This window comes from Bipolaris oryzae (assembly GCF_000523455.1).
Source record: "Bipolaris oryzae ATCC 44560 unplaced genomic scaffold scaffold_48, whole genome shotgun sequence".
Taxonomy (NCBI): Eukaryota; Fungi; Ascomycota; class Dothideomycetes; order Pleosporales; family Pleosporaceae; genus Bipolaris; species Bipolaris oryzae.
The window spans coordinates 1-22,168 of record NW_006911324.1 but is presented as its reverse complement, the minus strand read 5'-3'; the positions used below and the strand labels follow the sequence as shown (position 1 = coordinate 22,168).

Sequence of the window (22,168 nt, the reverse complement as noted above, 5' to 3'; positions counted from 1 at the left end):
TTAGGGACATAATGGGATAATTTACTAAGTATTGAGACCGTTCTCTCCGCTACATGCTTGTTCTCTCAATTTGCAACTACGACGCATCCTTTGTAGCTTCAGCTGCATATTGCAACTACAATCAGTACTGAAAGGAATTTTTGTGTAGGAAGAAATGCGATCTCACTGTTGTCTTGCTGCTTAGTAGGAGCTGTGGTTCCTCGGTTCGTTTACTTGTTCGCTGCCCTGGTGTCATCGCAAAGGAATGAAGGCTGTTTGAGTGATATGTGTGTGTAATTACTAGTAAGCCGCCGAGTGTGACGGCAGATAGAGGCACGAACGTGGCCGCAGTCAACTCAAAAGATACTAGTTTTAAAGCAACGATTGTAAAATTCATAGTTTAACGGATCTGCAATGGGTATACACATGAATCAAGAATCGAGTTGTTGCTTACGAGGTGAATTTCCCTAAGAGTATGTTAACATCAGTCCCAAAGAAGTGGTTGGCACGTGTAAAGCTAGAAGAAACAGGGCCTCACGCGTAGTGATTACAACACGACGGGCCTAGTGCTGCTTCATTTTCTTAAATGAGGTTAGTGTCACTCAGGGAAAGTTACATTATTATAAGTCTCCCGTCAAAGAAGCTGCATGTCCGGTATGTGGGACCGTTCATCATGACGCGGGTGATCGCGAAGCTAGCGTACGCACTTTATCGCAACATCGTCGATATTTTGCATACACCTGGTGTCCAAGATCGTACTCCTCAATCACCGAAAGAAGCCATTCATATTCAGCGCTTTCGACAAGAACCTGTTTAGATCAAAGATGACGTGTCGTGACGAGAAAAATATGTACGAAGTCAACAAAATTCTAGCGCACACAGGGATTGTATAGGAAAGCGAAGAGTTAACATCAAATTACGGGTTTTATTAACAGAGACTACGCAGGAACCAGGAAACACTTAAGACCTTCATATTTAGGCTCTGTAGCTATGCCAAAGACGGAAAAGCGGACACCAACATTTGCACAACGAAGGGCATGAAACAAAGGAAGCTAGAGTGAGCACGGGACTTGGTCGGGAATATGCTCGTATAAACGAAAATACCTTTGAAGCGTGCGATTTCTAGAAAAGTCTTCTTCGAGTGATGGTAAAATCTATCACAAGTTTTAGAAATAATAGCACAGTAGGCGAGTGGACTGGTGTGTAACGACCCTGCTGGCTAAAGTTTTGAGTCGAGACGAGACTCCAAAAAGGAGTAAGCTAATGTCACGATGCTCGTCACGGTACTATGCATCAGAGCCATCAGACCAGATGAGTTCCTTCCCCGCATACCTATCACTCTGGATCAGTAATAGACATGTGCGTTGACGTTAACGCACACATTGCTCTTCACACACGCTTGATGGCTCCCAATAATTTGTTTCAACGCAACGAACCCCGATTTCTCATGGCTTTTCGATACCTCCGACAACAAAGCCCAAAGTTACCGCTGAATCGGTACTATTCTGGGCTGGACTTGGCCCCTGATGGGCTTCTGTTGAGGAGCTCGATAATAGAGATCCGCGAAACTCGTGCTAGTGAAGCGAGAAATAAGTAAATAAGTCGGAGCAAGTGCCCGTACCTAACCATTTCTTTCTCGGCATCAGAGATCGCCAAGACACTCCGCTTTCATGTGTTCTTCTTCCCGAAAATGCAAAAAAGACAACAAACTTTGTTGGTCCTTTGATCGTTCACTTGGCCCTACTCGTAAGTGATGTAAGGAAAGGAATCTTCCGTACCAAGAGTCTCTGAATTTTCCCCGATTTTACTTATTCTATGCAACGAATGATAGCACCGCAAACCCTCTATACAAGTTTTGCTTCCTTGTTTTCCTGCTGTATGTTCCGGAGATGCTATACGTACAAGTCATGGAAAAGCGTTTTAGATTATTTACATAATCGCGTCATAGTATCCAGCCATGAAATGTAGAGAAAATGTCTTGGCGATGCTGCGATGCAGCAAAACATCATGAACCATGTGGTGATGCTGATCAGCCAGCGTCACCCCGATCCCAAAGCTCAAACGTTTTTTGGGTCTACGCTTTGGCGTATCCAATTACTCCGGGCTAGTGAAATCATCGTGCACGTTCGATATCAACTCTGGGAATGGCACAATGGTGAATACTATATAGATATCTTAGAGATAAGCACAATGTTCAAAGGTTTCAAAGCATCCTTCAACATTACCTTCTCATCACCTAGTTTATAATACATATACCCATTAACGCATTTTATCCAGTATCTTCTTCTACACAATCCATTTTGAAAAGAACTACTTTACACATACCCAAAAATGTCTCAGACTTTGGTTTCCACAGCACCAGTCCAGGTTGGACTCCAACCCTTCTCACGGCCTTCCCTACCCGTGGAAGAGCACACTGTTCGGATCCCACAGCCTTCCAGCAACGACTTGATCAAGGCTGCGCTCAACGAGGGCATCAAAAAGGGACAGCAGATCGACGAGACAGTCGCTGCCATCATGGATATCCTTGAGACGTTCAGTCTTCAGCAGTATGGCAACGACGTTTTCATGGGAAGGCAGGTCTTCGGGCCAAAAATCCACTTGCATGTGTCTGAGCACAGGAAGCTCCCTATGGTTCTTCCAGCCTTCCCGGCCAAAAGCATCAACACACAAGACAAGGTTCTTGGCACTAGCCCTGACCTTGGAGAAGAGCTTGCTTTGGATCGATTGAACGATTTGTGCACCCGAATCAGTCGCGTCTATGAGCCTGGTGCCATGGTTCTTATTGCGACTGATGGTGCTTGTTATAATGGTGAGCAAATATCCGTGATCGAAAAAGCACTAGCTGACGAAATAAGACCTTACAGGTGTTACGGAGGATAGCTTATGGGAGTACGGAGTTACTCTGCGCAAGATGGTGGCAGAGAAAGGCTACGACTGCATCAAGTTCGTCCGCATCATGAACCTCTTGGGATTGCACACGGATGAGCAAATCTCCAAGGAGGACTTTGTCCATCTTCTTGAGCCTTCCCGTCGCATCATGATGACCCGCTATGGCGATTCTGAGTTCGATGCGAATTGGTACATCCAGAACGACCCGGATTACAAGTCGACCTATGATGGCTACTCCAAGTTTCTGAAGAAGGATCTTGCATTTAGTCCTTTCAAACAGAATGCGGCTAGTGGGAAGAAGTGGAAGGCTCTGGTACATAATACGGCCAAAGCAATGATTGCTCGTGGTGTGGTACGAAACAACCTCCGTATCGATCCATGTTGTGCATGCTAACACGAAACTCTAGGCTTTTGCAGCCCTGATCCGTGAGAGATATCCCGACTACGTCCGTCTCTCCATTCACCCTTCGACTGGACTCACAAAGATTTCCATGCCGATGATACCCCAACCCGACTCCTTCTCCATGACCCCATGGCACTGCGCAGTGGCTGTGGATGTGAACGGAAATTTCAAGACAGCACATGCGGGAGTCCTGCGGGAGACTCATGACCTGGTGTTGAAAGACGGTGTGCCGTACTGCTTCCGCGAGCGATTCCCATTGTATTCATGGGATGCCAAAGTAGAGTTCACCCATCTTTACGGCGGTGGGATGATTGTGCGAAATATTGGAGGAAATTCCAATAATTCTTTGTCAGATGCTGACCAGGAGAAACTTGCTACCTTGGAGAGTCTCCAAGGAAATGTGACCTTGGAGGGATTCTGAAAGTCGGTATCAGGCTGGGGTTGTTGTTTGTTGATGAAAAGTCCTTCTATTAGTTCATTGTGCATAACATACTTAACAAAAGTAATTTGTAACTCTTTTGAAGATCGTTCCCATGAATATCTACTTTGAATCACATCCTGATCTCAGAATTGACATATCATTGGCTCTGACTATTTATTTACCTTTTTTGCAGTATCTCCCCGCCGTCGACAAGACTTGCTCCGACTTCTGAAGCCTTTAGCACACCTGCATGATAAAGCTTTGCAACCAAATTCAATAATGTAGCATCGCATCCTTTGGCAACCATCAAGTTTATCGACACAGGTAATTGTTCCGTATGGTTTGTTGTTGTAGAGTGGTAAGACATCTGACCAACTGCATCATGCTCATTAGCGGAACTATTCAAGCTAGTCATAATCATCTGATCGAACTACTTACTTGGAATAGTTATGTCGGGTACCTCGGCCATGACGCTAAAGTACTGGTTCGTGAACCCTGAGGGCGCTTGTGGTGGGCTCCTGTAGGTGCTTCTATATTGAACAATTGGCGCACTAATGTAGGCCAGCACCGCCGATGTACAGCTGCGGCGATCCTCCTTGAGTACATGGTCCTGGAACCATACCATGAACATGGTTTTGTTCGTGATTGCATCAGCCAATGTCGTCGAAGGCTGCGCATCTCCAAAAGCCCATCGCGCCAATGGAACTGGGTTTACGGCGGGCAGCCTTCCGTCATGCATAGATGCGTACTTGGCGTAGAAGGGGTCGCGTACTAATGCCGTTTGACGTTGGCTAATAATTGTTGCGTAAACATTTCCTAGCAATGGTTGTATATCTATCGGTGCGGACTGGGGTCGAGACTGCTGCCAGGCAGTTGTTACGTTGAACCACTCGGTCTTCTCGATGCCAAGAACTTTCTTCATCGCATCGAGAAATCGGTCGATAATCGTGGTTGTCTCATTCGATAATCCGGCCGGAAACGGTTCGACTAGCAATTGAGTTGGGAGAAAATCCTGAAAGCTGTTGCGGGACAGCCTGTATGTCTCAGTAGCTGCGTACTGGAGAAGCAACGGATCCCTTGCAATAAGCCCAGCGGTGTCTAGTTCAGGAGCAAGTGGGAGTGCAAGTTGTAAGGGCGCGGCGCCGTGTGATGGCCTCAATCCGTAAAGGCCGCTGGATCGAGCAGGACCGCGAATGCTACCGCCTGTATCTGATCCCAATGCAAAATCCAACCATTCATACGATGCAACACTAGCACCGGCTCCCGCGGAAGAGAAGTTGGGATCCTGGTAGCCGTCACCGCGCGGATTGAAAGGTGAGTGATAATCAACCCAATCTGAAGTTGAGTACTCTCCGTTGGCAAACTGAGCAGTCTTTTGCTTACCAACAATAATTGCACCTGCATCTAGCAACCGCTGTACCACAGGTGCTGTTGCATTGGCTGGAGGATATAGGTTGTACCATGCTCTGTTACCGTTGCCAGTTTTTATGCCAGTTACGTCAAAAATGTCTTTGATACCAATACGCACGCCAGCAAGCGGGGTAGTCAGTGTCCGCGTGTAGTAAAGCCTAGAGGGAACAGCAATTGTGAGACTATTCCCTGTTGTATGCGCAGGAAGAACAGAATGCTCTCCAGAAGGATTGGTATATATAGATTCAGTGAAAGCTTCTTGGTGGTCAGAATAAAGTCTGTAAGCCCGATGAATACTACCCTGAGACGACAGGAAGTAAGGGCCCCGAGGAAAAGTCTCATTCATCTTTTCTGGAGCAAATAAAACAGTTGTGTTGCCCCAAGTTTGCATGGAATTTGCCCAGGGATCTCCACGTCTCCGATCAGTTGCTTGAATATAAACCACTAAGGACCTTTTAGTACATTTTGGAAAATGGAAGAAAATAATTTAAGGACTTCGTACGCTTGGCAAAGCCTTCGCTCCAAACATCGTCGTTTTTCCCAAAGTCGGAGAGTTCACGCTCAAGAGACTCATCCGAATAGGCATCAGTACTGGGAGATACTACGGTTATTGGGACAAAAGTTTTCAAAGCAAGCCCATCCAACCCGAAGAATGAAGTTGTAAAATTGTTTTGAAGAGATCCGATTGCATGTGGCGGAATCCAGTAAGGAATGTCATTGAGATATGCAGTAGTGCCAGTGATTTGAAGAGCTTGTTCCAATGACGAAACAGTAGCGACGAGGGCTAGCCAAGAAACTGGGGATCTGGAAGCCATAATCTACGATGAAAGACACTGAAGTGAAGATGGGTGTGCGATTCTTTTAGGATCCTTACGTCCAATAAACCAGACAAAGTAATGCGCTCTGTCAGTGCACTGCATTAACGGGAGAGCGGGACTACGTAAAAAGCAAGAGTCAAAGTCACAGAATCGTAACCCAAGCGCATAAACGTGTTCTGATGAACATAGAGCCTTTTTTAATGTAGGGAAAGGCTCCTCTTCTAAGATTTGTATGAACAAAAGCAAGATCAAATGGATACAGCAGATATGTAATATCTCAGCTATACTTCCGCCATATTTTGACTATATGGTGCCGGAGGATACTAAGCTGGTAATCTGGAAAGCCATTTTTCAACCACACTTCCCCGAAGCGCACGGGAAATTGTATAAATGATAAGAACCATTCTTAAAGTGCTAACAACCAAAGTCACATGTGGTCACCCGTAACGCATAGCAAAGAATATAGGAGTGAAATACTTAGCGGTGATAAATGCCCGAGGGGGTTAGTTCACATTCTGAGCAAGTCTCAATACAGCCATCATACTGAAACAACCTGCATCGTTTCATCACCGATCCCAAACTGGCCTTTTACACCACGAGTAGAATGCACAGTGTGCACTAGACCTTATCAGGGCAACCTTAAATTTTAGCCCATCACGCTCGGAACATCCCGGCTGCAGCATGTTTGCTTCTTTTTGTTGAGGGGAATGCGCACATGACGTCTGGCACAGTGCGCGCATGATCTCAACGAAAAGAGAATGAACTTTATACATCATCACGGTACGATCATCTCGATGCCGTAGATTTTCGTCTTTGTGTTAGAGTGGTAAGCACCGGATGCAAAGCTTGGTTCGGCGTCATATCCCGTTCAGCGTTTAACTCAGTAGTGTATCGATCGCCCAAGCATGCGGATCATCCAAGTTTGCGTCCATGTACCCAAAACTACTGTTTTTTGGGTAATATGGCTCGTACAAGTGATATGCCACGGCCTCCACGTTTAGTCTTTTACCGAATCGAGATATCAATCTCTTTGCATTAAGATAGCGTGAACCATTCCCCACTACTACATGTTTGATTACGATCGATATTTGATCGCCCAAGTCATCTAAGGGAATATTTGATATACTTTTTGAGTGGTCCATCAACCAACTTCACTTGTAATTATTCGCATCTAGCAAACTACAATGGGTATTCATTTCGCATCCGGTGGTTAGAACTTGACTAATCTACAATGTTCAGACAACCAGACAATGGAGAAAACATCTTCGCAAGATCGATCACCGTCCCCTGAAGACCCAAAGCATGAAGAAATCCCAGATGGAGGCCTTTTGGCGTGGACGCAAGTCATCATGGGCCACTTGGTCATCTTCAATTGCTGGGGATACATTACATCGTGAGTTTTCCCGAGGCTTAAACAAAATTTTTAATCATACTTGACTCTAAACGCGCATTCAGCTTCGGCTTCTTCCAGCAATACTATGTTGAAAACCTGGGTATATCATCGTCAGACTCTGCCTGGATTGGCGGTTTACAGATGTTTCTGCTGAATTTCGTCGGCGTTTTCTCCGGAAGGACAGTCGACATGGGGTATTTCAGACAAACCCTCCTTCTCGGATGCACACTGCAAGCCTTGGGTATCTTCATGACTGCCCTATCAACAAAATACTGGCAACTGTTTCTCGCACAAGGCCTCTGTAGCGGTCTTGGACACGGCTTTTTGTTTGCACCAATCGTATCCATCCTGCCGACGTATTTCAAGAAGCACAGAGCAGTTGCTGTTTCTCTGGCCACTTGCGGAGCCTCGACGGGCGGTATGGTATTCCCGCTCATCGCCTACTCTTGCCTCAACCGCGTAGGGTTTCGATGGACCGTCCTGATTATGTCCTTTGTTGTAACCTTCAATGCTGCTATGATTCTCAGCTTTACCAAGACACGTGTTCCGGTCCGTAAACCGCGTTCAATTCTTGATACGCGGGCATTTAAGGAAACATCGTTCACTCTATTTACGATAGGCTCGTTTCTCGCTCTATGGGGTTTGTATTTCGCCTACTTCTATGTGAGTTTTCTTCCTTCTGCGGTACAAAATGATATGCTAATAGACTAATGTGACCAGATTGGTGTATACGGGCGAACAATACTCAAATTCTCTCAGACGCAATCTTTGTTGTTTATTGTTGTCATGAACGGTGTGGGATTGCTTGGCCGGGTCATTCCAGCCTTTCTAGCTGATCGATACTTTGGAATACTGAGGACGCTTATCCCCGTGGCTGGAATTAGTGGATTGCTACTATTTGGTTGGGCAGGTGTATCTTCTACTGAGGGGCTGTTTGGATGGGCTGTCGTCTACGGCATTGCGGCCAATGCTACCCAGAGTCTCTTTCCAGCAGCAACTGGAGACTTAAGTACCGATCCAACAAGAGTGGGCACCAAGGTTGGCATGGTTTTTGGCATCGTGAGTATATCCTGTCTCACAGGGCCACCTATTGGAGCACGACTTGTTGCGATTCATGATGGGAACTTTTTATATGCTCAGTTGTTTGGAGGCGCCACACTATTGGCGGGGTGCTTAGCCTACGTGTTAGCAGCCATAACGAAGCCAAAACCGAGCCCGAATTAGTTTTCAGAGCTGTAAACTTCCAAAAAATAACCCTTAAAGGGATCTTTTACACCATTGCGATCTATTATAACTACGGTTTCTTTGCTCATATCATTATGGAAGACTAACTCCATCAGTACAAACGTCACCTTGCTCCAGACCTTTTATGTTCCTTCTGGGCAAACCGCAACCTCATTTTTCAATAAATTATTATAGCTGTGGCTCAAAAGTGCCCATAAGTGAGTCGTTTCCTTCACAATGTGCATTGCCGTTGTCAAAGCTTTCCGTTTCTTCTTTTTCAAAAAGTAAAAAAACCAATAAATCATAAACTTCTTCAGCATCCAACGTGACTCGAGTTCGTATCCCCAAACTTACTTATTTTGGTGTTTGTTTTACACACTCTTCTGGCGACGTTGTCGCATTGAGCCTTACTTGATGGGGCATAGCACCTTGGCTCAGCATGCTGTACTTAGGCCAGCTGTCGCTGCCCCGCCACCATGATTATCGATTGTACAATGCTTGTTTTGACTTGCTGGCTCTCCTTGGGTTGTATATCGAGGCTCAACGAACGAGCGGGTCCTTAAAGTATCCTTGATAGAAAACAGCGAATAGGTTCTCCTACGCCATCTTTCCTCCCTCATCTTTCAAAGATCCCTTGTTAGATCCATATATAAACAAACTGGTTCGCCATATCCTTTCAAAATCCTCCAGCCATGGCTAGTGGTGGATCATTAGATATCGATGCAGTTCTCGCTGTTCTTCGACGCTTCTCTCAACTAGAAGGACAGAAGCAACCAAACGAAATGCATGGCTACGGAACTGTTGCTGCTTCCAAGATTGAACTCAGTTATTCATCTAGGAGTCCCATCCCATTACTCTTGCCCGCTGCCCCATTCAAGAACTCCTCCCCGTTGAAAGTTCTGGATACAAAAAACCCGGATTTTGCGGAAGAGTTGGGTTTGGCAAGACTCGATCATCTCTGCAATGAGTTAGCGAAGGTGTATCGTTATGGCGCGGAGCTGACCATAGTATCCGATGGTCCTGTCTACAACGGTGAGCTATACTCGATGGGTAATGTGTGCATTGTACTAATCCCTCCTTGTTAGATCTGCTATGTATACCTGGTTCTGATTTCTATGATTACGGTGTCAAACTACGAAAGATTGCAGCAGATCAAGGATTCACGCGCATCCGATTTAGACGCCTGGCAGACGTACTCGGAATTGCTGATGGAGATTCCCTACCCAAGGATGAATATATAGCCTTGGCTGATACTTGCCGAGCCGAAATGGAGGCCAGATTCCTACCCGATCAGGCAGAGATTAAGGAAAAGATTGAAACCCACAAAGACACAAACCTCACGTACCAAGCATACGTCAAGCTCACGGATGAGGATTTGCGATGGGGTCCAGATCTTGATCCAGAAATCAAGAACAATAAGGAGAGATACACTGAGGAGACTAGAAAAATTGCAGTCAAGATGACTGAGCGCCTACTTGTGAGTTTGTATCCTTGCTAGATTCAAGTTTTGGTCTCACATTGTATCCTCTAGGCTTATGAAAGAGCCTTGGAAGCCGCCTTTCCTGATCATGTCAGGCTTTCTATCCATCGATCCACGGGCGAATCCAAGATCCCAGTTCCTTTGATACCTCAACTGGATGGGTTTGGACTCCAACCTTGGCATTGTTGTGTTGTAGTAACAGCTCAAGGGCGGTACATAACTGGCCACTTCAAAGATTACCAACACAACGACAACTACGAAGTCATTCAAAAGGATGGAAGACCTTTTCTCGTACGGGAGAAGAATGAAGACTTCAACTGGCCCGAGCATATCAAGCTACATCACACATATGGAGGCAAAGTGATTGTAGAGAACACGCTGTTAGAAGATATGGAATTCACTACAGAGTGGAAAGTGAAGCTTGCTAATCTCACACTGAGATTCAAAAATGTAGAAGTACGAGGGTTTCAAATCTAAGGCACTTTTACAGGCTTGCTATAAGCGATGAGCTGTTTATTATAGTCAGTGAAATAACGTAGCTCACCAGTGTATTTGCCACCTCGCCAACGCGTCTAGCCTCCGCGGTTACAGGATCGTGACAAGATGAATGCGCATCACCAGCAATATAATGGTATTACGCATCACTAGTATAAATATCGGAGCAATAACGAGAGGAACGCCACATCTGCTGAGACGGGCAACACATCGACTCTCATTGTATACAAAGGTGCGGATTTTCGTCAAGAGTGAACTTGTGAGAATACTATGCAGGATGAAGCGCATGTCTTTACAAGTTGACCAGGGGCCTCAACAGTCAACCCACTCTTCCTCTTCTCTTCTTCTCCCCAACAGCCTCTTGTCACTCCTCCCTAGCCGCTTCCCTGTTCTTTTCGACGCGCCCATCTTCTTCCGCTTCTGCCTGCTGAATTCTCTCGTAATCATCTTTCGTAGTTTCTGTTTCTTCACATCATAAATTCTATCACAGAGCTCTGATAACCGCTCATTGACGTCGTTGCTCAGCACATCTCCTTCTTCCTTACACCTTGTGAAAACATCCTCAATCTCGCGCCCAAGATCTTTGATAGCGTCCTCTTTTAACAGTGCAATGTCCGCTTTATGCTCCTCCATCTCATCCATCATTTCTACTGTTTCATGGGCTCGTGCATCGTACGCTTCGTTCCAGACCTCATCCAGCTTTTTATCGACAAGTTGCTCGAAACGTTGTAACTGCCGGGCCTGGTATTGCTGAAATTGCTGGGCGAGATGGACTCGGAGGTGGGGAATCCATGTCTTTCCCAGGGGTGTCAAGGGTGGTAGTTTTGGATATTTGTTGCCGAGACAATCGACAGTGAATGAAGAGGCTGGTGAGCTAATATGGGACTTAGGCGCACCAGCGAGAAGACTTTCGAGGACGTCAGGAAGGACCTTCTCAAGATACGCAGGCAGCTGTTTGCTGACTGCCGCATTGATAGCCTCGATCTGATAGTCAACTTTGGGTGACGCCTGCGCGAATTGTTTTATCAAAGCATCAGCTGCAGCCGGACTCAGCGGTACGGTAGTGTCAGAAGTGTCGGATTTAGCAGGTGATTGGGGCGCGAAGCGTTTTGGTGACTGAACGGGTGACCCCAGGCTTGCTGTGGATGTTAATCAATTGCCAGAGTTTGAACGGGGACACAACTCACCCTGCCTTGGCCGCTTACGAGGGTTATCATAAGCAGGCGGAGCCCCAATATCGTCAACAGGGCAGAAGTCCTCCCAGCTTGCCTTCCTCAGCCCTTCTTTAATGAGTATTCCATCGATTGGATAGCCAGTCAGGCCCCTCGCGGCTTTGCTGAACGCTTTGAACATACCCTGATGTTCCTTGCGCACATACTTGTAATCAAAGGCGATGTGAATCGTGGTTGCTTTGGTGAGTTCTACAAACTCACGGAAAGAAGAGTCACATCCAGGCTTGGGACTAAAAGACATGGCGGCCGGACACCAGAGGGGACATGACTGGTCCACGCCTAGGGCGAGAGTCTTGATGTCCCAATGCTTGTTGTCCTTGTTTCGCAAGAGCTCGTCCAGCTGTGGTCGCGGAATATGGCTGTTGCCGCTAGTAAGACTGACAGTACCAGATAGCAGCTTGTCAGCATCGTACTGTAGAGCGAAGAGCTGTACATCATGAGTTGTGGGAATTTTGAATACGAGCAAGACTGTCGCCTGCTTGGACGCGTCGTCACACCTAAAGATTAGAGAACATTGGCACGAAGATACAGGATCCAAGACGTTCGGTACAGGATAGGCGAGCGCCTTGAAACCACAGTTGAAAAAGTTCATATTATTAGCTATCCAAGATGCCCGTTGAACTCACCAAACCCCCTTGGACGACAAGGGAACCCACCCTCCCAGGCTTTGAAGCAGCCTTGACTTTGTATATATCGCATCCACCGCCGACACCAGGTACGCGACCCCAGCAATCAATCGAAAGCCCACCCCGCTAATGGCAGCCGACGGACGCGCAGTGCGATGCAGAGTCGCCCGCCTTTGCCACCAGCGGCCTTGTGAAGTTCGCAAGGATGATGGGCCTAAGTCGAACACTTGATACGCGCAACAAGTGAGAGCAGAAATGGAGGGATATTCGGTTTGTTGAGTATGTGTATAGGTGCTGTATAGGTGCGATGGGGGGAACCCGTTGATGAACGTTGGTGATGAAGTCGAGGGCTGGTGGCTGGGGGTTGCGCGTTGGCTTGGCAGACTGTCGTAGACCGTGCGTCGCTTACATAAGCCATTGCTTGCGGCTTGAGCGTTTCATCCGCCAAGACCTGAGCGTTAGTGCGAGGTCCGCCCGATTTGGCAAAGGTGGTAAACCGTGAGGTTGTTGGAATAATGACTATGCAGTTGTAACATGCCCCTGATATACTGAAAATTTCCTGTAGCTCTCTACTCTCATCATCTTTCATGAGAGTAAAAGGGGCTGTTATCAAAAGCCACGATGACGGTTGTTTGGCTCGTTGCGGTGACGGTGACGCCGACGGTTTCGGTGGTTCGCTCTCTTATGGCGCAGACTTCGTCTTCTTCATCCTCTTCTTCTTGGTTGTCGCCAGGCGGGAGGATGGACATGCCACCCCCGGATGTTGGATTGGGGCCTGGCGGTGGATCGGGTTTCGGGCAATTAAGTGTTGGCCATGCACAAGGAGTGACGGTTAGTTTGGGAGGACCATGAGTGACGGTTAAGTAGGGAAAGGAAATCCTGGGTGGTGGTAGGCAAATGAGGAGCTTGCGACCGCCTCCGTTGTCGCCGCCTCCGCCGCCGCCACCTCCACCTCCATCTGCAATGTTGCTATTATGGAGATCGGATTCATTAGTAGATGATTATTCTGGTCTGCTCGTACGTCGCGTGCCTGATGTAATGTATGCGATTCAATTCCAGGTAGTAGATGAGCTGATTTGAATGGTGGACCATAGGTCGAGGTCAGTCGATTATACATCGAAGCCCGTCGACAAAGTCAACGTTAGTCGAACTCCGTCGACTATATGCTGAAAGTAATCTGAGTTGGTTAACGGAGTTCGACGGACGTCGACGGACATTAACGTCATCGATTGCACATTAAAGCTAGTCCATCACGTTGAAGCTAGCCCACCACGTCGAGGCCCGTCGACAATGTCAACGTTAGTCGACGCCTGTCGAACTCCGTCGAATATACGAGGAAGTCAGTCTAATTCAACCGAATAGACTTTGAAGCTAGTCGACTGACGTCGACACTAATCGACGATACGTTGAAGCTAGTCCTCCACGTTAAAGCTAGTCGACCACGTCAAAGCCCGTAAACAACGTCGACGTCCGTTGAACTCTGTCGAACTCCGTCGAAGATATATCTGAGTCAATTGATCATGTCAAAGTTGGTCGATCGTACGTCAGAGTTGGTCAACCATGTCAAAGCCAGTCCACGTTGAAGCCCGTCGACAACGTCAACGTCAGTCGACGTCGATCGACTATACATCGACGGCAATCGGCCATACGCCGGATTCAATCGAATATAAGTCGACACCGGTTGACTATACGTTGAACCCAGTCGGCTATATGATGCCACCAAAACAGTACGAATTCGCGAAAGCTTCTTTCATGGCATAAGTCTCCACATCGTCGCCGTCTACGTAGATGTCACCCTGGTAGGCAAAATAAATCACCATATCTGTCTTATTGAAGTATGGTGTCATCCCTTCGTCTTTAATAACCCTCCTGATTTCGCGGTGTGAGGAGGCACCAAGAAATTAGTGCACGAACCAGCCATACCCTCTCAGTATCCCGGATGAAGCTGCAGCCCATCTTACCACAGCTTGGATCGGCTAATTTGTACGTACTTCCATGATATACGAGGCCCATGACCATCGTCGCGGGATCAACACCATCAAATCACAGCGGTTTAAGACTCTTCTCGATCTCAGTGATGTCGGTCTGGGGGCGCACTCTTGACCCCAGCGTCTTAGCGTCAGTGCCCCAGGAACCGTGCAAACCATAGCTCATGAATCGCGTCCAGTCAACGTATCTCTGCATCTCGGCTGGCTTGAAACCGCGCAGGTACCAATAATCAGGTGTGAGAGTAAAGCTGCCACTGTACCTTCGCCCAAACTGTTCCTTCATCTCTTTCATGAGAAGAACTAGATTATCGGTATCCTCTTTACGGCCTCCGCTCTTCGGCTCAGCGGGGTATTCCCAATCGATATCCACGCCTTGAAAGCCGTACGTGTCCATGAACTTGATGAGAGATTGGATAAAGGCTCGTCGGTTCGCTTCAGCGGGTACCATGTCACTGTGGGCATTGCATTTTAGGGTACCAGGATCGTTAAAAGACCAACCTCCAATTGCAATGCAGGTCTGGAGACCGTTGCGCTTCAGTGAGGTAGGAATCTGGTTTCCATCCATCACGGTACGTGCTGCCCATGTAAGATCCGGGCTCTCATCCCTAAAACGGAACTTGAAGGCGATAGGGGTATCCAGATCGTAATCTAACTCGTCGGAAGCTAGTCTGGATTCAAGATTTGCACACAGAAATCCGTGAACAAAACCTCGCTGGTTTTGTTCGGACCCTCAGGCGTCGGTATCGTCGCATCTGTATGCCCACAGTGCGTAATACGTTGTGTCCAGTAAGCTACTTCCCGATCCCATGATACTAACACCATCTCCTATCTAAGGTACCGGTGGAAACTCATCGCAGCTGTATTTGCGGCCAGAAGGTTTTAACTGGCCGACGCTTGGAATTGGCTTGTCTTTCTATCCTGTTTCCGAATGTCGGTCCAAGTCAATCACCCATTATAATGTGCCTTCAGGAAGTCTACGAAGGGCCAAAGAAAAAGGCATACCATTGGGACTAGGGATCACACACTCAAAACATCTGACGAACACTTGCAATACTTCGACGTCAAATACGTTATCTGTATTCACTCATAAGATTAGAACTGCGCATTGCCAAGATGAGTTATACCCTGATCAGACGTGGCTTTGTCAGGCGTGTGTTCAGACCCAGAACTAGGCTGTATTATCCCATCTGATCCAGGGCGCTCGGGTACAATCTCCTGACACTTTAACCTGCAGGATTTCAAATGATGTCGGATATCGAATTCAGCAAGTATGGTAATTTGACTATTTCAGCTTGACAAGGCGGAATCGACGGCCCTGGAACTTCCTTTCGTACTCATAAGCCTTTGTTAATGGCTGGGCCCACAGTATATCCCTGAATCTGGCATCTGCCACGTGGCGCATCATCTCGACATACGAAAGGACGTTACTATACTCTATTTCATGCGGCCAAGCGCGTTGGAAATACCACTGTGTCCCTGACCAAGGCAGTGCAGCAACCAGTCGCTGAGCTTTCTTGATTTCTTCAAAATGCTCGTTCAAGTATGCATGTATATCGGGGACAAACTGCCTAAATGTAATCGATAATCCATCTTCGTTTTGAATGATAAGTGGGGACGGAGACTGATAGCTGCTCTTCGCGGGATCACTATCGTACGAGAGGTCAAATTTATTCTCATATTCACTGCTCTCAATCTCGATACGGCTCATGCTAAGCAGGCCGAAGTCTGCATCCGCAGACGGATGATCGAAAAGCGTCTCGGTTTTCTCTTCGTTTTTAGGTCCTCAGATAATCTCGATATCGCGTAAGTCGGCCAAAAGATTCCAGCGTAGTGGAAACAGGAGGTCCATACGGGTGCAGTCGTCCACCAAAGGCATAATAGCGGCGTTATTGGGCGCGTGGGAAGTTGGGGAAGAATTATTATAGTGTCGGGCGAGAAAGTGGGCGGGTAAGCTACTATCAATCGGGGCGGAGTCTTACGCGTACATGTTGTTTTCACCCCTTGCTAAGCGTGTACCCGGGCTATGCTTAGCGCAGCCCTAAATTAGCCATTCCAGGTGCCCCCTTAGCACTAGTGGAAGAATCAACTACCTTTTTATTGATGAAGCGGCTCGGCAAGGGTGCGGCGGGAACGCCCGTAGCGGAACCCATAGTTGGCATGAATTCGTGAAAGTGCAACTTGCACAAGGGATAGTAGTCTAAGTTAGCGGATACTGTGGAAAGTCAATAAATCATTGTGGCACTGGCTATCAAACCGGATTCGGTACACGTTCCACGGTTACCACGACTTCAAAGACACCAACGCAGCCCGGCATCTCTACGGATGGACCTTATGGTGGTACGAAGGGACTGAGATGTCAGGGTAGCACTTCCGGGAATCGTTTCAGTCTAGGGGGTTACTGCGGAAGCACAGTCAATCACTGTGCACAAGGATGGTAAGTATTTCATCTCCCTCGGCACAAAAATACTGTGCTGTCGATGCTAACTTTCATACAGTCAAAAATCGTTCTCAAGCGCATGTCTGAAGACCAACGTGCCCATTTCGAATGGATTGTGCGGCGCATCGAAGGGCAGTGCTGTTCTAGCAGTGAGTTCTGTGGAACAACAGATGCTCATTGTAAAACTGGGTGCCAACAGGGTTACAGGATGCGCAAGTGAACTTGTATTGAGAACTTTGTACTGCATTCCATATAAACTTGTTCATAAATGAGGCCATGCTATCTGAATCTGCGGGAATGTTTTGTTTCCTGAATGATCAATACACTCAGGACGACATTTGTCAACGGCCTTGCAAAGGCTATCTAGCTTAGTGATCCAGGCGACACGAGCGTCTCGCCCTTAGTCCATTTATGGGTTAATGAAAATGCCACCGTTTCCCCCATTGCCAGCAAGACTGCCGGCGACCAATGCATCACCACCGTTGCCACCCTGCTTGAATATTAGCTGCATGATACGTGATATCATTTCGCCGGCACTTAGCACCCGCTTGAGGAAGAGGACTTACATTGGCAATACCAGTACCGTCTTTGCCATTTTTACCGTTCTTGCCATTTTTACCGTTCTTGCCATTTTTGCCATCTTTGCAAGCCCCATCTTCGCCATTTGAATCCCCAGAGAGACTCACGCTTCCACCTGTAGCTGACGTACCAAACCCAATAGCCGAAGTTCCAGTTATGAACTCTGGGCTGCGCTTCTTGACCGGATTTGGCTCAGGATCTCTGATGTGAATGTCAATCGACGAGCCAGGGTCCTAAACAGAATCAGTGAGTACAATAAAAACATGAAGGGAAATATGGCTCAACTACATTTCCTACGGAACCTCCCTTGGCATGGCCGTTAATGGCGATAGCAGGACCTCCAGTTACGATTGTATGGGAGCCGATTGAGAACTTGGAGTCGTCCACATTCTTGGCAGGATCACGTTTCAAATGGGGAAGCTTGAACTTGATGGGATGTCCGTCGATGACAACAGCTGGAATGCCGAGGCCGATTGAGAGTTTGGAGTCATCTACATTGGGATTGGCGGGGCTGCGTTTGTATTCAGGGACCTGTGGCGCAGGATTTGGGGTGGGTGCTCCTAGGGCAACTGCTGAAAGGAAAGAAAGGACGACGGCGGATCTCATCGTGTTGAGTTGGAAATGTAGTCAAAGAAAGACAATGTGCTTGGAGCTGTTTGATAAGAGCGGGATAAGGAGAGGAGAGGAAGTACAGAGTGAGAATGAAGGTAGAAGTAGTAGAGGCTAGTCAAAGCTCTGCTGAAAAAAACTTGGTTGAGGGAATGTCTTTGGGTTTATATACAGACTGGATGCTATATGCCTTGAGGGACTTAGCCAAATTTTCTGTCACTACAGTATTAATGGTAACTAACACTAGCAGCATCACGTCTACTGACAGTCGCCCATCACAAATGCCGCTATCCGTCACTTGTCCGTCACTTTCGCGGAATACTTGCTCTTCCACGCATAATTGCAACCATCAACCTAGCCCTCTCTCGAATATGAACAGCCTCACAACGTTCGTCATCTGGAAGGGTTCAAAACTCCTGAAGTGTCGAATACGAAACACGTCAATTATATCGTAGAGTGCATTAGAAAAGGGGTCCTAGTGTTGTAGCAAGCGTGGCAATGCGGCGCCACTACCTAGCTTAGCCACATTCGCTTTTGCCGAGGTTTGTTTCGAAACTAAAGTACTAGATCCACCTGGTAACTAAGTGGCTGAGTGAGATGTGTAATGCGTTAGTAGCGAGGCTAATGCAGACGTTCTGGAAAGTTTGCCGAATTGACCCATCGCATCCCCCACATGATACAACGTCGTGTATACCCGTATAAAAGCCGTACGAAACGCAGGAAACAGGGGGCTAGCAGTTGTGAGGGATATTGCGGGGTAGGAAGATGGAGTGGAGGCGGACCGATTCACGCGGACTGGTGAGTACTCGTATTTTCGGCATCTGAATTTTAGTGTACTAGATTCTCTCAGAGCAACGGATTAACAATCATTTTGCTGCATTTTGAAGCCGATAATTTGGAAAGATCTATTAATAACGATGGCGAACAAGATCTCGGTGCTTGCTTACACAATACTCAGGGACATATAGATGAGTTTTGTGCAACGTCGTCTCAGCTGTAGTACCTAGAACGAGGTATTTGCTTAGCCCAGTTTCGTTTCAGCTGTACTTGTAACGATACACTCGTTCAGCCCAGTTTCGTCTCAGCTATAGTACCCAGAACCCGGAACTTGACAATAAGCTTGTGCCAAGACCCGCGCTAAGAAGCTTAATTCAATGCTGTAGTTTTAGAAATGTCTCGCGAATGTCAGTGCCACGTTTTGCCCGTCTGGGAATTACTAGAAGCCATGTCCCTATAGCCCGCCGTCACTGTGGCTTCAATGCGTTAGCGTTGTAAAACGATCGGACACAGACTCTTTTTAGTTGCATACATTTGCGCCGGGCCTCGGGCCTTCCCGGTAGTGCATAGGTGCATGGTTCCTGCGACGAGTACGAAAGACAGAATATCGTGCCCGGAAGCAATGTTCGGTCTATATGCCCGCGGTACGCGCCGAATGACTGTAGTTGATCCCAGGTCTACTGGGAGTCAAGCTTCTCCAATGTAATTGTCGCTATAGAGGGTGGAATACAGGATTTGTGGATTCCGCATTGGGAGTAGGCTCATACGTTGACGCCTTACTCCAGTTTGTTTACCACAGTATATTGAACCATTCAAAGTACTTACTCAATAGGAGCCACTCGGTGAGCCTGCCGAGGTGCATCTGTTCTCCATAGCGGAATTCGTCCTATTCAATGCGCGCTCGGGTGTTCCCGGGGAATTTTGCCGATGCTGTTTGGACTCTTGTTACAAATCAACCTTAGTAGCACCGATATGCCAAGACTGTTTTACCGTTTTAGTTGCTCCAAGCAAAAGCTTAATCTAGCTAAGACTGCATTAGAAAGTCTTTGAGGCTTTAAGCTTCAATTTATGCTCTCCGTAATCTCATACAATGTTACCGTAAATGGACTAGTGACATGTTTAGTAGTGCAGTTGTTTCTCTAAGTTTAGGGTTTTCCTAAACACTACCTTGTACCGATACTCGTATTGTCATGGTATCCTCGCTTCTCACCTGACCGTCTATCAATCCATTCTACTCATGCCCGCTGTCGTGGACGTCAAAGCGGTTAGGATCGTCACGGCATGATTGTTTGGCCCAGACTCAGGTCTATCGAGACATGTCAGTATACTGTTCAAACACGCCAGCTAGAGTCTGTATACCAAGGCAGCTATCCTCTCCACACGAATATATAAATCAACGCTGATTCACTTCGATAAATCCTCACCACACATCACTCACTCTCTCATCTCCTCTCATCTTCTCTCATCTCAATCAGTCTCGACGACTACTTTCCTTCGCACAGTTAGCTGGAACTACTTTCAATTTTGATTACCATCAAACTTTCATCTCATCAACAAACATGAAGTACTCAATCATCTTTGCTATCGGCTCCGCAGCGCTGGCTGTAGCGGCTCCTGTCACTGTTGACATCAACAGCCGTGATACTACTGTCGTTACTGGCGGTACTGGCATCGGATTCGAGGGCCAAGGCCGTGGCGGCAGTGTTGCCAACGGCGGCAATGGCGGTAACAGCCGCAAGGGCAACGGTGGTGACGGTGGCGCTGGAGGCATCGCTAAACGTGATACCACTGTCGTCACTGGCGGTACTGGCATCGGCTTCGAAGGCATCGGTCGCGGTGGTAGCGTTGCCAACGGTGGTGACGGTGGTAACACTCGCAAGGGCAACGGAGGCAACGGAGGTGCTGGCGGTATCGCCAAACGCGATACTACTGTCGTTACTGGCGGCACTGGAATTGGATTCGAGGGCCGTGGACGTGGCGGCAGCGTCGCTAACGGTGGCAACGGCGGCAACAGCCGCAAGGGCAACGGTGGTGACGGCGGTGCTGGTGGCATCGGACGACGCTCGACAATCGTCACTGGCGGTACTGGAATTGGCTTCGAAGGTAGCGGTCGCGGCGGTAGCGTTGCCAACGGTGGCAATGGTGGTAACAGCCGCAAGGGCAATGGTGGTGATGGCGGTGCTGGCGGCATCGGAAGGCGTTCGACAATCGTTACCGGTGGCACTGGCATCGGATTCGAAGGCAGCGGTCGCGGCGGTAGCGTTGCCAACGGTGGCAATGGTGGTAACAGCCGCAAGGGTGATGGTGGTAGTGGCGGTGCCGGAGGGTATGTATCTCCCTCACTATAACCTTATTACAACTAACACAAAGACAGAATCGCCAAACGATCCGACTCTATTTTCTCCCTTATAGCTCGCAAGTTCACCATCATCAGCGGTGGACCTGCTATCTCTTTTGGTGGCAACGCTCACGGCGGCGATGTCGGTGATGCTGGCAACGGCGGTAACGGTGGCAGGAGAGGTGGCTCAGGCGGTAGCTCTATCATCAACACCAAGAACTAAAACATGGGGGATTTGGCTTAGATTGTTACTGAAATTTCCTTGGAGTATGATTGGTTTTATGTGGCTTCGGTGTACATAGGAGTATCGGTTTTCCAGATTACAACAAGTAGAGCTTTTGAAATCTATCCATTCTTCAAGTTGCAAGTTCATATCATCGGTCAATCTCTACCTGGCTGATGTACATATGCCAGGTGCAAGATTGGACGACGCCGCTCGCGACGGGCTGTTTCCAACCAATACCGAATTATTAAGCCATTATTATTGTATCGCAACCAGATACATAAACCATGTCCACCCTGTTTCTCTCAATGTCATCGCATTGGCCTTCGGAAGTCTTGTCTCGTTGGTCTCGCGCTCGTCCTGAAGCATCCATGGACGAAGGGTCAATATTTTTAGCAGTTGAGCGTAGTATAGGGAGTTACATCTCGAGACCCCTCTCGAATGGTGTAGTAAGTTACAAGCAGAACATTAGCTTCACTATACACCTAGACCGATCGACGGAGAATGTTCAGCCACCCTCCGACCGCCCTCCGACCGGACGAAACACGGATCAAATGGCAGCGCCACATTCACCTAGTGGAAACTCGATTCAAGCCACTTAGCCTAAACACGAACAATCATTTGCTGTGCTACATGGCAGAATTAATGTAGTATGTGGGCCCGCTAGTAAGGGGACGATGCAGGCCGGGGTAGAGAGTAAGAGCTATACTGTAAAGGGTAGGATCTATACTATATACAGTGTAGCCTCTATCGGAGCAAGTAACATTATCATAACGTTAAGGATCAGTCATCCGGCCAGATCAGTCATCCGGCCACCCCACCCAACTTGACCCAACGCTCTACA

The 22,168-nt window shown here is 47.7% G+C and overlaps 11 protein-coding genes across 11 annotated transcripts; 5 read left to right on the top strand and 6 right to left on the bottom strand.

Moving 5' to 3' along the window:
• Window positions 1-2,310: 2,310 nt before the first annotated feature.
• COCMIDRAFT_92867 (uncharacterized protein) lies at window positions 2,311-3,695 on the top strand (the record flags this gene model as incomplete). Its single annotated transcript, XM_007688854.1, has 3 exons — window positions 2,311-2,791; window positions 2,838-3,223; window positions 3,279-3,695. 3 exons carry the CDS (start codon window positions 2,311-2,313, stop codon window positions 3,693-3,695), a joined length of 1,284 nt encoding a protein of 427 aa, XP_007687044.1.
• Window positions 3,696-3,873: 178 nt separating this feature from the next.
• Window positions 3,874-5,920, bottom strand: COCMIDRAFT_92801 (uncharacterized protein; the record flags this gene model as incomplete). The annotated part of the gene is made up of 3 exons (XM_007688853.1): window positions 3,874-4,070; window positions 4,134-5,549; window positions 5,608-5,920. The coding sequence occupies 3 exons, from the start codon at window positions 5,918-5,920 to the stop codon at window positions 3,874-3,876; spliced, it is 1,926 nt and encodes a 641-aa protein (XP_007687043.1).
• A 1,253-nt stretch (window positions 5,921-7,173) lies between these two features.
• On the top strand, window positions 7,174-8,540 carry COCMIDRAFT_92860 (uncharacterized protein; the record flags this gene model as incomplete). The annotated part of the gene is made up of 3 exons (XM_007688852.1): window positions 7,174-7,316; window positions 7,379-7,979; window positions 8,037-8,540. 3 exons carry the CDS (start codon window positions 7,174-7,176, stop codon window positions 8,538-8,540), a joined length of 1,248 nt encoding a protein of 415 aa, XP_007687042.1.
• A 692-nt stretch (window positions 8,541-9,232) lies between these two features.
• On the top strand, window positions 9,233-10,497 carry COCMIDRAFT_92895 (uncharacterized protein; the record flags this gene model as incomplete). The annotated part of the gene is made up of 3 exons (XM_007688851.1): window positions 9,233-9,572; window positions 9,626-10,017; window positions 10,072-10,497. The coding sequence occupies 3 exons, from the start codon at window positions 9,233-9,235 to the stop codon at window positions 10,495-10,497; spliced, it is 1,158 nt and encodes a 385-aa protein (XP_007687041.1).
• Window positions 10,498-10,827: 330 nt separating this feature from the next.
• COCMIDRAFT_92813 (uncharacterized protein) lies at window positions 10,828-12,339 on the bottom strand (the record flags this gene model as incomplete). Its single annotated transcript, XM_007688850.1, has 2 exons — window positions 10,828-11,654; window positions 11,703-12,339. The coding sequence occupies 2 exons, from the start codon at window positions 12,337-12,339 to the stop codon at window positions 10,828-10,830; spliced, it is 1,464 nt and encodes a 487-aa protein (XP_007687040.1).
• A 248-nt stretch (window positions 12,340-12,587) lies between these two features.
• Window positions 12,588-12,962, bottom strand: COCMIDRAFT_92888 (uncharacterized protein; the record flags this gene model as incomplete). The annotated part of the gene is made up of 1 exon (XM_007688849.1): window positions 12,588-12,962. The coding sequence occupies one exon, from the start codon at window positions 12,960-12,962 to the stop codon at window positions 12,588-12,590; it is 375 nt and encodes a 124-aa protein (XP_007687039.1).
• A 32-nt stretch (window positions 12,963-12,994) lies between these two features.
• COCMIDRAFT_25501 (uncharacterized protein) lies at window positions 12,995-13,453 on the top strand (the record flags this gene model as incomplete). Its single annotated transcript, XM_007688831.1, has 3 exons — window positions 12,995-13,204; window positions 13,241-13,390; window positions 13,433-13,453. The coding sequence occupies 3 exons, from the start codon at window positions 12,995-12,997 to the stop codon at window positions 13,451-13,453; spliced, it is 381 nt and encodes a 126-aa protein (XP_007687021.1).
• Window positions 13,454-14,416: 963 nt separating this feature from the next.
• On the bottom strand, window positions 14,417-14,926 carry COCMIDRAFT_25500 (glycoside hydrolase family 18 protein; the record flags this gene model as incomplete). The annotated part of the gene is made up of 1 exon (XM_007688830.1): window positions 14,417-14,926. The coding sequence occupies one exon, from the start codon at window positions 14,924-14,926 to the stop codon at window positions 14,417-14,419; it is 510 nt and encodes a 169-aa protein (XP_007687020.1).
• Window positions 14,927-15,643: 717 nt separating this feature from the next.
• Window positions 15,644-16,069, bottom strand: COCMIDRAFT_25499 (uncharacterized protein; the record flags this gene model as incomplete). The annotated part of the gene is made up of 1 exon (XM_007688829.1): window positions 15,644-16,069. The coding sequence occupies one exon, from the start codon at window positions 16,067-16,069 to the stop codon at window positions 15,644-15,646; it is 426 nt and encodes a 141-aa protein (XP_007687019.1).
• Window positions 16,070-17,207: 1,138 nt separating this feature from the next.
• Window positions 17,208-17,983, bottom strand: COCMIDRAFT_35898 (uncharacterized protein; the record flags this gene model as incomplete). The annotated part of the gene is made up of 3 exons (XM_007688840.1): window positions 17,208-17,288; window positions 17,365-17,610; window positions 17,666-17,983. The coding sequence occupies 3 exons, from the start codon at window positions 17,981-17,983 to the stop codon at window positions 17,208-17,210; spliced, it is 645 nt and encodes a 214-aa protein (XP_007687030.1).
• A 2,339-nt stretch (window positions 17,984-20,322) lies between these two features.
• COCMIDRAFT_4447 (uncharacterized protein) lies at window positions 20,323-21,324 on the top strand (the record flags this gene model as incomplete). The annotated part of the gene is made up of 2 exons (XM_007688814.1): window positions 20,323-21,089; window positions 21,138-21,324. The coding sequence occupies 2 exons, from the start codon at window positions 20,323-20,325 to the stop codon at window positions 21,322-21,324; spliced, it is 954 nt and encodes a 317-aa protein (XP_007687004.1).
• Between the last annotated feature and the right edge of the window lie 844 nt (window positions 21,325-22,168).